General features: G+C 43.4%; 1 protein-coding gene across 1 annotated transcript in view; it reads right to left on the bottom strand.

Annotated features, from left to right (window-relative positions):
• LOC118227735 (AT-rich interactive domain-containing protein 3A-like) overlaps positions 1-11,743 on the bottom strand; it is a 17,192-nt gene extending 5,449 nt beyond the window's left edge. Inside the window, exons 1-2 of the mRNA XM_035418555.1 lie at positions 11,672-11,743; positions 9,214-9,474 (exon numbers count right to left, since the gene is read on the bottom strand). Coding sequence (XP_035274446.1) covers positions 9,214-9,436 — 223 coding nt within the window. The 5' untranslated portion in view covers positions 9,437-9,474; positions 11,672-11,743. The remainder of the gene's footprint in view (positions 1-9,213; positions 9,475-11,671) is intronic.
• Between the last annotated feature and the right edge of the window lie 114 nt (positions 11,744-11,857).

Below are 11,857 nucleotides of genomic sequence, written 5' to 3'. Positions count from 1 at the left end.
AAAAATGTGAACAACCAAGTCAACAGAGAATGAGACCATGAAAATCACATTTTTATGCGCTTTCATTTATATACACTTTATGGTACAAACTAGATTAACAATCATTCTCATGTTTTTGTCCTTATTTCACTTTTATTAAAGACAAAACAATCAGTAATATCAATATTTTATTATTGTTGTTAATAACAATACAAAAATATGCACAAACCCCACAGATTGATTTTATACTGGAGCATTGTACAATTTTGAGTCAAAACAAAAAGCTTGATAAATGAGGTATTCAATAACCACTTGCATATGCAACTGTAATAAACAGACCAGGTTCAATTGAAATGTTTTAAACAACAAAATCCAAGCCAGCCAGAGACCATGTTCCACACAGTATCAACATCTCCGTTTCCTGAGAAATGGTAACTTGCCAAATACAGAATACAAAAAGCAAAGCAACAAATAAACAAAAATGCCTAAACCCTAGCGTCCAGCAGGTCACTATGACCTTGCGTTGGAGGATCTGTGTGTGTGCAGGTCACTGTACACACAAGAGGTTTCTTTAAAACACACATTCCCCCGTCTGTCACCATCAATACGAATAGTGATAGTAATTCTCTGCCCTGAGGTGTCTAGGTACAGTGGGTCCGGCAAATGAATAAATATGCCTTGTTGCAACCAAGCAGGAAACAGGAACTCGCTCCGTCCCCAATTAAATAATATCTTCGTAGGAGGAATGGGAGGGAGATACTTCAAATGGATTCGTAGTTAAAAATTATTTTTCATTTACAATTATATGACCAGGAAAAACAATGTTTTGCCCTTCCTTGGCAATATCAAGAATAGTTTCCCTGATCCTTTGTTTAAAATTATACAAAGAAAAATGAAGCCTAACCCATTTTAAGTGCCCGTCTCCTCTTGCTGCTTTGCACAGTCTGAATTTGGAGCAGCAGAGGAACACAGAGAGCCAATGATGTCCCTGAAAGGCATGACACTACAGCCCATCTGTGAAGCATCTTTTATGGAGATGTCTACACATTATCAATAGACCTCTAGCAGATGTCAACCCTCTCCTCCACATACATTCAACTAACCACTCGGACCAATCCAGCATTAGATACATTGGTTTAATCCAATAATTGCAAAGGTAGCCCTTCATTGAACGGGCAGAACACATGAGGTGAAACGAAAGAGCGCCATAGACTTGAGGTAGTATGTGTCAGACTTCTGATTGGCTCTTCCGCCAGTGGTGTCCCTCTATTTATGGACCAGTGTTACAAAGGTCTTGGAATTTTAAGGAACCGGAGCATTCTCTGAAAATGTTACGATTAAGGACCACCAACTCAAAGGCTATTTTCTGTGCCTGAAACCAAATTATTCACATTGAAGAGTCAGACTCAATGCACCGTTTGAGGCAGCTATCAAAGCTCTTCTATTCATTGATTTTCACATTCTTAGTGACACATTTCTGTAACCACTGTTACAACCCATTTCAAGCACGTGGTGGTATTTCAGTTCATTGTATGATTCCGAAATGAATAAGTCTTTTTCATGACTTCATTTCCCTCCACTCATCCACCACTCACTTACTCATCACTGTCATAAAGACAGCTACACATACCCATACGCACACTTGCAGTTATGGCCCTGGTAGAACAGGGCCATAACTCCACCCAACACTGATAAAATATGCCACAAACACACAATGACAAACTGCCTTCACTCAAATGCTGAACATGCAAATTAATACATTTGTGTTTGATTTTTGTCCCTGAGTTTATACCTGGGTTTCCATGGCGGGATTTAGTTTATTGAGATTGATGCTCTTTGTCTCACCTCCACACACACCCACACGTTTATACACGTACAAGCTTGTTCTCACGAAGGCATGCATGCATGCACACACACACAGAGCAATAAGGACGGGAGGCAAAAAATTTCTTAGCTTAAGTGATCCTGATTTAAAAGGTTTCATCAACAACTAATTTGGAAAATCCATCATTAAAAGGGGAAGGAAATCAGATTTTGAAATCTGCATTAAATGTCATGTGATTGTTTGGTTTTCTTTTGTGAAACCTCTAATTTAATCTTTAAAACTATTAAGCTTGCACAAAAACCTTGCAAAAGCACTAGCATTGGTCAGTAGTAAAAATATTTGAGGTATCGACTACACTTCCTCCAACATCTACATGAAATATGGCATCTTCCATCTTCAAAAGCATCTTTGAAGAAAGAGCCAGTTAGTGATATGACAGGTTCGCTGACAATGTTCTATCACTATCACCACTAAACTGAGACAAAACAGGGAAAACAGAAGCTAAAGCAGGCAGGCATCCATGCTGGGAGGGAAACATGCATGAAACCAGAAATAAAATTCTCTTCCTTTAATAATTCCCACGAGCCAGAACAGAAGCACACTAATAAGCATAAACGTGGGCGAAAGATCCGAGGAACACGAGGCCATGAACGAGCTGGCAAACCCCCCCTTCGGCCCTGCCGAACCTCACATGGTCTGCCAGAGGGTACAGCTACGTGGTTGTGTAACTCATCCGTCAGGCCAAGCTTTGGTGGGGGGGGGGGGAGTTCCAGGCTTTTGGTTAAAGCGCACCAGGATCACGACATCTGGGAAGGTGGCTATGTAAGCATGGTCTTACGCAGTTAAACCGTGCAAAGACCGTGCATTGTGAGGACACGGCTACAAAAAGCGAGAGGGGGTCTTAAACCATGAATTTCAGGACACTGTTTAAAAAAAGGCAGACCAGTTCTGATGCGGCCGTCAATAGTTCTGAAAAACCCAAACACACATCGACATGAGTAGCTTGACCCAATCAGACTCAAACATCATACGCAGCACATACAGTTGAGCCCAAAGGTTTACATACACCTAGACTAAAGATATTCTAACTTAGTTTTTCACAACTCCGCACATTTCATGTAACCATACATTTCTTTTGGCAAGTCAATTAGGGCATCTACTTTGTTCACATCAGAGGTCATTTTAAAACAATCGATTTCAGACAGATTTATTTCAGCTTTAATTCACTATATCAGAATTCCAGTGGATCAACAGTTTACATACACCAAGTTGACTGACTCTTTAAACAGTCTGGAAGATTCAAGAAATTGATGTAATGACTTTTTAGAAGCTTCTGATTGGCCAACTGTCATAATTAGGAGTTAACTGGCACCTGTGGCTGTATGAAAGGGCCTACCTTTAGAGCCACTGCCTTTTTGCACTTGATACCATCGGAAAATCCAAGAAACTCAAAAAACCTCAGAAAAAAATTGTGGACCTCCACAAGTCCGGTTCCTCTTTAGGAGCAATTTCCAAACAACTGAAGGTACCACAAGCATCTGTACAAATAATTGTATGCAAATATAAAACTCTTAGGACCATACAGACACTGCATCGTTCAGGAAGATGGCACAAATTAAGTCCCATGGCTGAACGAAATTTGTTCCGAAAGGTTCGACTGAACCCCAAGACAACAACAAAGGAACTGATGAAGGAGTTGGAGGCATCAAATACCAAAGTATCTACATCCACCATTAAGAGAATCCTATATCGCCATAGCCTGAATGGCTGTTGCGCAAGGAAGAAGCCCCTACTCCAAGACCGGCATAAAAAAGCCAGAATGAAGCTTTCAGGTGATCACCAGGATGAAGACCTAGCCTTTTGGAGGAGTATTCTCTGGTCAGATCAAACTAAAATTGAACTGTTTGGTCATAATGATCAGCGCTATGTATGGAGGGAAAAGGGTGAGGCTTTTCATCCGAAGAACACCATCTCAACTGTGAAGCATGGAGGTGGCAGCATCATGGTGTGGGGGTGTTTTGCTGGAAAAGGGACTGGTACACTTCAGAAAATAGATGGCATCATGAGGAAGGAGGATTATCTACAAATACTGAAGCAACACTTCAGGACATCAGCTAGAAAGTCGCAACTGGGTCTTCTAGCAGGACAATGATCCTGAGCATACCTCCAAAGTTGCAACAAAATGGCTTAAAGACAACAAAGTGAAAGTATTGGAGTGGCCATCACAAAGCTCTCTGTGGACTGAACTGAAAAAGTGTATCCGAGCAAGAAGGCCCACAAACCTGACTGAGTTACACCAGTTCTGTCAGGAGTAATGGGCAAAATTCCAGCAAAGTATTGTGAGAAGCTTGTGGAAGGCTACCACAAGCATTTGATTCAAGGTAAGCAATTAAAAGGCAATGTCACCAAATACTATCAAAGTGTATGTAAATTTCTGACCCACTGAAAATCTGATATAGTTCATAAAAGCTGAAATAAATGTCTCTTAGTTATCATTTTAAAATAACCTCTTATGGAAATAAAGTAGATACCCTAATTGATTTAACACAGGAAATGTACAGTAACATGGAATTGTGAAAAATTCAGTTTGAATCTCTTTAGCCTTGGTGTATGTAAGCTTTTGGCCTCAACTGTAGACCTATTAAATGGAGAGTAGGGTCGTTATGCAAGGTGACAGGCATGGCTGTCAGTGTCAGACAATGTTTGCACTTGCTTCAGTTCCAACCTGAATGAAAGACAACAGGCATGAATACGCTTTAGAAACCGAGGGACACGACTGGGGCAGTCTTTGGTATCCAGCTGTGCAATAATCAGAGACGAACATTCAGGAGGGAGGGCTGTGTGTAAAATACTGCCCTCCCCATTTTACCCGGCCGGCAGTCCATTTTACATTTTAAATAATGAACACTTGGTGAGAGCTGGGAAAGAGATGCGATTCCAACAGTTGGGCTTGGCGTTGGTGAAAGACACAGCGTAGTTGTTTTAAAGTTGGATTCTGTCCGGAGTCCAGCGTTCCTGATTTGCCGGCACTCTTCGAACCGCTGACCGCACCTGGTTTCAAAATGAGGAGGGTGCGTCACGTCTGCTCGACCGCACGAGGTACGCAGTGTAGTTCTCCGTGAGAGTCTTGAGGTATGTCTTTGAACGGTCTTGCAGATTTGTGCATTTTTTTTTGGTATGAAGTCCTGTTTTTAATTAAAGGAGTCCACAGGGGACCCCTCTGTAATTCCTGAGAAGGATGCTCTCCAATATGGAAAGGCAAATGTGAGGTATGAAATACAAACTGTGTTTTACAAAAAGTCTGGTCCTGCTGTATTGGCAAGAAAAATATCCTTCTTGTGGCTTTGTTTGGTTTTTTGTTGGATTTTTTTTCAGGGCTTTTCTCCTTGTCCTAGGGGGAATCAAAACTGTAACATTCAACCCAATGCACAATGTACTGGGAAGCTTGAATTATGGTGCCCACCACCACTTTGTATTGATTGACAGTTGCTATGGGAGCGATGAGGACCCTGGTTACTCTATTTTTCAGAAATCTTTAATTAAAGTCTGAAAAAAAAACGTTTTTTTAAAAGAAAAAAACAAAAAGCAAAACATTAATAAAAAAATATTAAAAGTTTCTCTCACTTCAAGCTCAAAAGGCCTCCCATTCTGGGAGGGTAGCACAGCTGGCTGTAGAATTCTGGAGGCCCTAAACAAGAATGAACTTTGGGGAAATGATTGAATGATTGTGCACTAGGGGGGTGGGTTGGGTGGGGCCTGGTGAGAGAAGAAATTTGGGGGGAGGGGGGATTGCTGGCAATGGTGGAGTGGTAAACCAGGGCAAGAGCAATAACATCTATTCACATTCTGTGAATACTGCATAATTACAATGTCTTTCACAAAAACAAAAAAATTAAATTAAATTGTGTGGCCCATTGACTGCGGCAGCCCGACAGCTTTGTTACGCCTTTGATTAAAGGCACTGAGTCTCGGTGTGGAGATCTGCAGCACACCGCAGAGGTGACCATCTTATCTTGGATCTCATTCTGCGCATGTTCTGCGTCATTAGCGAAAATGATTGCTCATGTATGTGGAGCCAAAAAAAATTTGCATTCTTGCCGTGGAGCCGCATCGGTAGAAATCAGGACTTTTCCAAGCTCCCGTGAAACTCCGACAGAGGCAGCAGCTGGTGGCGACTGTGGAGAGCATCACTGCATTTGTACTTCAGTGAGTTCCAAGTGCACGTCCTCCTCTGCTCCATCCACGTCAATGGAGAAAAGGCCTGAGAACTGGTTAATGACCTTCTCAATGACGGCAAAGTCTTGAAAACGCTGGTGGAATTCTGTGATGAGGCGATGTGAATACTGTCACGTATTTCCACGTTTTCCCAGGAATGTTGGCATTTGGAAAACCTCTCTTACCTCTCAGAGTGGGGCAGTGTGTTGTTGGGTCACTGCCCAGTAAATGATTTCAGGAGCGTGTAGGGAAGACAAGGGCCATCTTGTCATACGGTTCCTAACTTAACCAGCTGAGGCGCATGTGCAATTTCCTGTTCTGAAGGACACTTCCCGTGTTCCCTTAAAATAGGTCAATTACTTTTGGCTCCCTAAAATGGAGAAACTATGCTTTAAATAATATGGATTACCTAATATGGATGAGAATAACCTAAAATTAAAGTTGACAGTCACCACTTTCGTCATATTCATCGTTTCCTTACTAAAACAGAGCGAAAACAAGAAAAACTGTGCCACTGCCCAAATACTTACAGACTGCGCTGCATTAATAATAGTAATAATAATAATAATAATAATAATAATAATATGAAAATGTCTGTTTCTAGGAATAACAGAAACAGTAAAGGAAGAGAGGGGGCAAGGAAGGAAGGATGTGTTTAGGAATTCGAAAATGAATACAAAATGGCAGCACACGTCCTGATGCAATGAGGTATTGAGACAGGTGAAGTTAGAAAATAAATCCATCAGAAGTACAGCAGGCGACTACAATATTACCTAACAAAACTGACCATGTAGAGCAGAAGCATTTTTCTGAGGGCATGGTGGGTGTTAAAGCACATTTTTATCAATGTGGAATGAAACCAACACGTCAGCAGTGTGGTTCACACTCAACAGGTTCCCTCACAGAGGAAGCCAAAGACAACAACCATGCGATTTTAACAAAATGTCACTGCCTTCAATAACAGAAATATTGAAAAAAATATTCAGAAAAACTGAAAAAGCAAATCGATAGTGCATGTGATGCCTATACCAGACACAATATAGGTAAAACCATAACAGTTCATGGCCTTCCTGGGATTGTGGCAATTGCCCACCCTCTGTTTGCAAGCCCCCTCAATATTCAGGCTGGCTGGTTTTGCATCCTTATAAGGAAGTGTTTTGCTCTTGCCACCATTTGAGATGCTAGGACATATTTCCCAGTTCAGCTGGCCAGTGAGGTTGACTAAAAAAGGCCAGGTCTGCCAACCGAGGAGGGTCACTGAGTTCACCAAGGGTCAGATCTTGTTCTCTCAAAACTGTCAGATTTCAGGGAATAGAAGTTGCTTTGGTGCATAACGCTTCCTGGTGTGCGATATGGTGCAATTTCATGGCTTCACCGCCGGACTCAAGACTTTACCGCACACCCACAGAAGCTATCCTGCTATGCTTGCTTGTCAAGGCTGGTGCTCCGTTGGAGGTAAATCCATACAGCTCCCTGGGGATATTAACGTTTTTGCTAATGACTGACACAGTGTCAAAATGTCCCTTCCCTTCGATGAATCCGTGAGGCTCCTAAGATCAACAAACTCTTGGGAACAAAAAAATAAGCATCAAGTGCTCACAAAAATGAATACATAAATAAATTTAAAATTAGCAACTGAGCCGATACAGTGGCATCAGTGCTCTCATTGCACATGACTGAACAGAAATTAATTTCTGGTGCTTGGCCTGATACCTGCTCCACGAGGTTACGTTAGAAATATTTGAAACTGCGTTTCTCAGAACTACTGTGGTTAACCGCTTATTCTTATCTTCGGCACATTATTGCGTCAACATCCTTTATAAAAACACCCTGTGTAGATGGTTTTTCTTGCTAGACTAACGGTCACCTACCTCACAGTGAACCCTTGTATCATTCTCTTGGACTTGGTTAGCATGACTGAAGAGAATGATACAAGGGATAGTGTGTGTGTGTATGTGTTGTGTATGTGTGTGTGTGTATGTGCGTGTGCCTGTGTGTGTGTATATGCGTGTGTGTGTGCCTGTGTGTGTATATATGCGTGTATGTGTGTGTGTGTGCGTGTGTGTATGTGTGTATGTGTGTGTGAGTGTGTGTGCATGTGTGTGTGTGTATGCGTGTGTGTGTGTGTGCATGTGTGTGTGCATATATGTGCATGCATGCGTGTGTACGTGTGTATGCGAGTGTGCGTAGATCTGTGGTCTGTGTGTGTGTATGTGCGTGTGTATATGTGAGTATATGTGAGTGTGTGTGCATGTGTGTGTGTATATGCGTGTATATGCGTGTGTGTGTGTGTGTATATGCGTGTGTGTGCATGTGTGTGTGCCTGTGTGCGTGTATATGCGTGTGTGTGCATGTGTGTGTGTATATGCGTGTGTGTGTGTATGTGTGTGTGTATATGCGTGTGTGTGTGTGTGTGCGTATATGCGTGTATGTGCGTGTGAGTGTGTGTGTGCATGTGTGTGTGTATATGCGTGTGTGTGTATGTGTGTGTGTATATGCGTGTGTGTGTGTGTGTGCGCGTATATGCGTGTATGTGCATGTGAGTGTGTGTGTGCATGTGTGTGTGTATATGTGTGTGTGTGTGTATATGCACGTGTGTGTGTGTGTGTATGTGTGTGTGTGTGTATATGCGTGTGTGTATGTGTGTGTGTACATGCGTGTGTGTGTGTGTGTGTGTATATGCGTGCGTGTGTATGTGTGTGTGTATATGCGTGTGTGTGTATATGCGTGTGTGTGTGTGTGTGTGTATGTGTGTGTGTGTGTGTATATGCGTGTGTGTATGTGTGTGTGTACATGCGTGTGTGTGTGTGTATGCGTGTGTGTGTATGTTATGTGTGTATATGCGCGTGTGTGTGTATGTGTGTGTGTATATGCGCGTGTGTGTGTGTGTGTGTGCATGTGTGTGTATGTGTGTGTATGTGCGTATGTGTGTGTGTGTGTGTGTGTGTGTGTGTGTGTGTATGTGTGTGTGTAAGTGTGTGTATGTGTGTGTGTATATGCGTGTGTGTGTGTGTGTGTATGTGTGTATGTGTGTATGTGTGTATATGCGTGTGTGTGTGTGTGTGTGTGTGTGTGTGTGTATGTGTGTGTGTGTGTATAAGCGTGTGTGTGTGTCTATGCGTGTGTGTGTGTATGTGTGTGTTTGTGTATGCCCGCGTGCGGAAGGCTGAGCACTCGGGGGACCGGGGACTGACCGCGGCTGCTGTTGAGGCGCAGGTTTGTGGGGACCTGGGATGCCATGGCCAGCAGGTTCTGATGGAAGGCCTGCTGCATGAGCCGCTGCTGCTCCTCCGCCAGCCGCGCCATCTTCCTCTCCGGCCCGTCGCCCACGCCCGTCTCCAGCTTCTCCCGCAGCTGCTCCAGCGTGGCCGCCCGAGCCAGGCCCGCCACCTGCTGGTGACCCAGCGCCAGCGCCATGGGCAGCCTGCCGTGCAGCCGGGAGGGGGTGCTCTCCTCTGGGGGGTAGGCAGAAAACAAGAGGGGAACAAGGCAAGGAAAAGGAAGGAGGGAAAAGAATAGGAGAGGAACGAGAGAAGAAAAGTCGCAAAGGGAAGAGAGAAAGCCAGACATGGAGGATATTAGTAGAGAAATATAATGCATAAAACCATTATAAGCATCAGATTACACTGGATTGTCATATAATTCATACTCTAGGGCACTTAAAGCCCCATCCCAGAGGGCTGCAGCTTCTCAAGGCTTTTGTTCCAGTGGCACTTAGTCACACAGTTCAACTAAAGACTGCCCAATGAATATAATTAGCTTTCTTCTACAGTTTACACAGTTCTGTTGGGTTTAAGGTGGCGGGAAAACCTGCTGGACTGCAGCTTTACAAGGACTGGAGCTCACGAGCACAGTCTTATGTCAGTATTTCTGCTGTTGTTCCAGTTCAGCCCAGTAGAGGGCACCCACACACCACATAACCAGTATTTGTGCTTGGTCATCTCTCAGGAAGAGGGGGGAAAATATAACAAGCAGCAAATAGGGCTTGAATTTCTGGGTTGCATCTGGAATTCAGAACTAGAGTTTAAAAAAAAAAATTTTTTTAGACCAATTACCAGTTATCTGCTCCAATGCCACTGGGATGAACACACTCCTAGATGCCTCATAGAAATTATTTTCATTATTCACAGAAATTATTTGGTTTTGCTATTTGATCATTTTAAACAGACCTTTTTAAAACTATATTACAAACCTTAACAATAAGCAAAACAGTCACATGGATTTTTTTCTCTAGCACCAATAAGTCACCCAAGTCTCAAGCGCTTCTGATTTTTCCGCCATCCAAATCCTTATTTGGTTAATTGGATCAATTACAAGGCTGTATTTAATGCAGGAGACCATGTGCTCAGGAAGCTCAGTAATTAACCTTTAAAGACAGGGTGCCCAACCCAGTTCCTGGTTTCTCCAGGTTTCTCTAGGTTTTCATATCAACTGTTATTTGGCACACCTCATTCTACTCATTAGCAGCTCAATGAAATCTCTTGCCGTTGAATGAGGCGTGCTTTAGAGTCGGAGTGAAGACCTACAGAACGGCAGATCTCCAAGAACAGGGTTGGGCAGCCCTGTTTGAAGAGACAGAGGAAATCTGCAGCACCCAAGGTACAGTTTTGGCAGTAGTGCCCAATTACGTGCCACGGAGGGTATACAGGTTTGCCTTCCAACCAATCACTTCACCTGCTGATTTCGCCAGTCAGTTCCCTCCTGACTGTTAATTAGTGAAATCAGCAGGCGCGGTGATTGGTTGGAATGAAAACCTGCACACTCCCGGCCCTCCGTGGAATATGATCGGCCGCCGCAAGTGTTAAGGCATGAGTCACACCTCCTGTTCCGCACGGATTTTTTTCAAGTTGCCTTTCACAACTCAGGATCATTGACACCCAACTTGACTGGAAGTTGTGATTTCTGCCAAAGCAGACATGACAAAGAACTGACTGACAAGGTGGCCAAATTTCTGCATATGCCACATTTAGCATTTCATTTTGTCTGTTGAATTCAGCAGATTAAAATTAATTGTGCGTTACAATTTACAGAAATGTCATGTTAAGGTTCGCTCGATGCAGAGGTTGTGTTAACTTCTTTTCAAAACATTCAAATTTTAGTAGGGGTGCCAAAATCTTTGCATGCCACTGTGATAGACAACCCTGTGGGTTTTAGGATGTGACTCCATAAGGAGAGTATGATGGAAGATGAGATATGAAGATGATTGTTTATGGACAATTCAATTGTTTGGGGGAAAAATAAAGTGCAAATCTTTAAAATCACTTGAGTGCTAGAGAACCTCAATAAAACACAACCTAAAAACTCCACTTCACAAAGTTATAAAGACTATGACTGTCAACAGATTGTTTGGATAACACTGCAGCCCACGAGAAGGGAACAGACCCCCAGGAACTATTCTTTCTCTTGGAGGATATTGTTTTCCTTCCTTGGTGGAAGGAAAACTGTCTCCAAAGGTGTGTGTGTGTGTGTGTGTTTGTAGAGCATGCCTAAAAAGTATGTACTCATGTACACTATGTGAAACACATAATGGGGCTGCAACAGCTGGACTGAAGAGTTGGCTCTGTCTGACTCCCAATGACACAACAGTGCAGACACCCCTGTGGGTCTGTGTGATACGGAGCATCACCCATGCCTCCAACCAGCGTCCCTCACCTGAGTACCCCTGGCTTCCTGGCACACTGTCAGGCCTCTGCGTGCCAGCAGGTCTCTAGATGTGAGATCACCGGGCAGGACCTTCAGGGCTGGGTCTGGCTTTAGGGGGGTCAGGCCCGCTGTGGGAGAGGACACAGCCCCCTTGCCCTCTCCGCGGCCCTGCCCCAGCCCCCGCCCTTTTGGCTC

Source organism: Anguilla anguilla, chromosome 5 (assembly GCF_013347855.1).
Source record: "Anguilla anguilla isolate fAngAng1 chromosome 5, fAngAng1.pri, whole genome shotgun sequence".
Classification (NCBI taxonomy): domain Eukaryota; kingdom Metazoa; phylum Chordata; class Actinopteri; order Anguilliformes; family Anguillidae; genus Anguilla; species Anguilla anguilla.
This window is presented reverse-complemented; position numbering and strand designations above follow the sequence as displayed.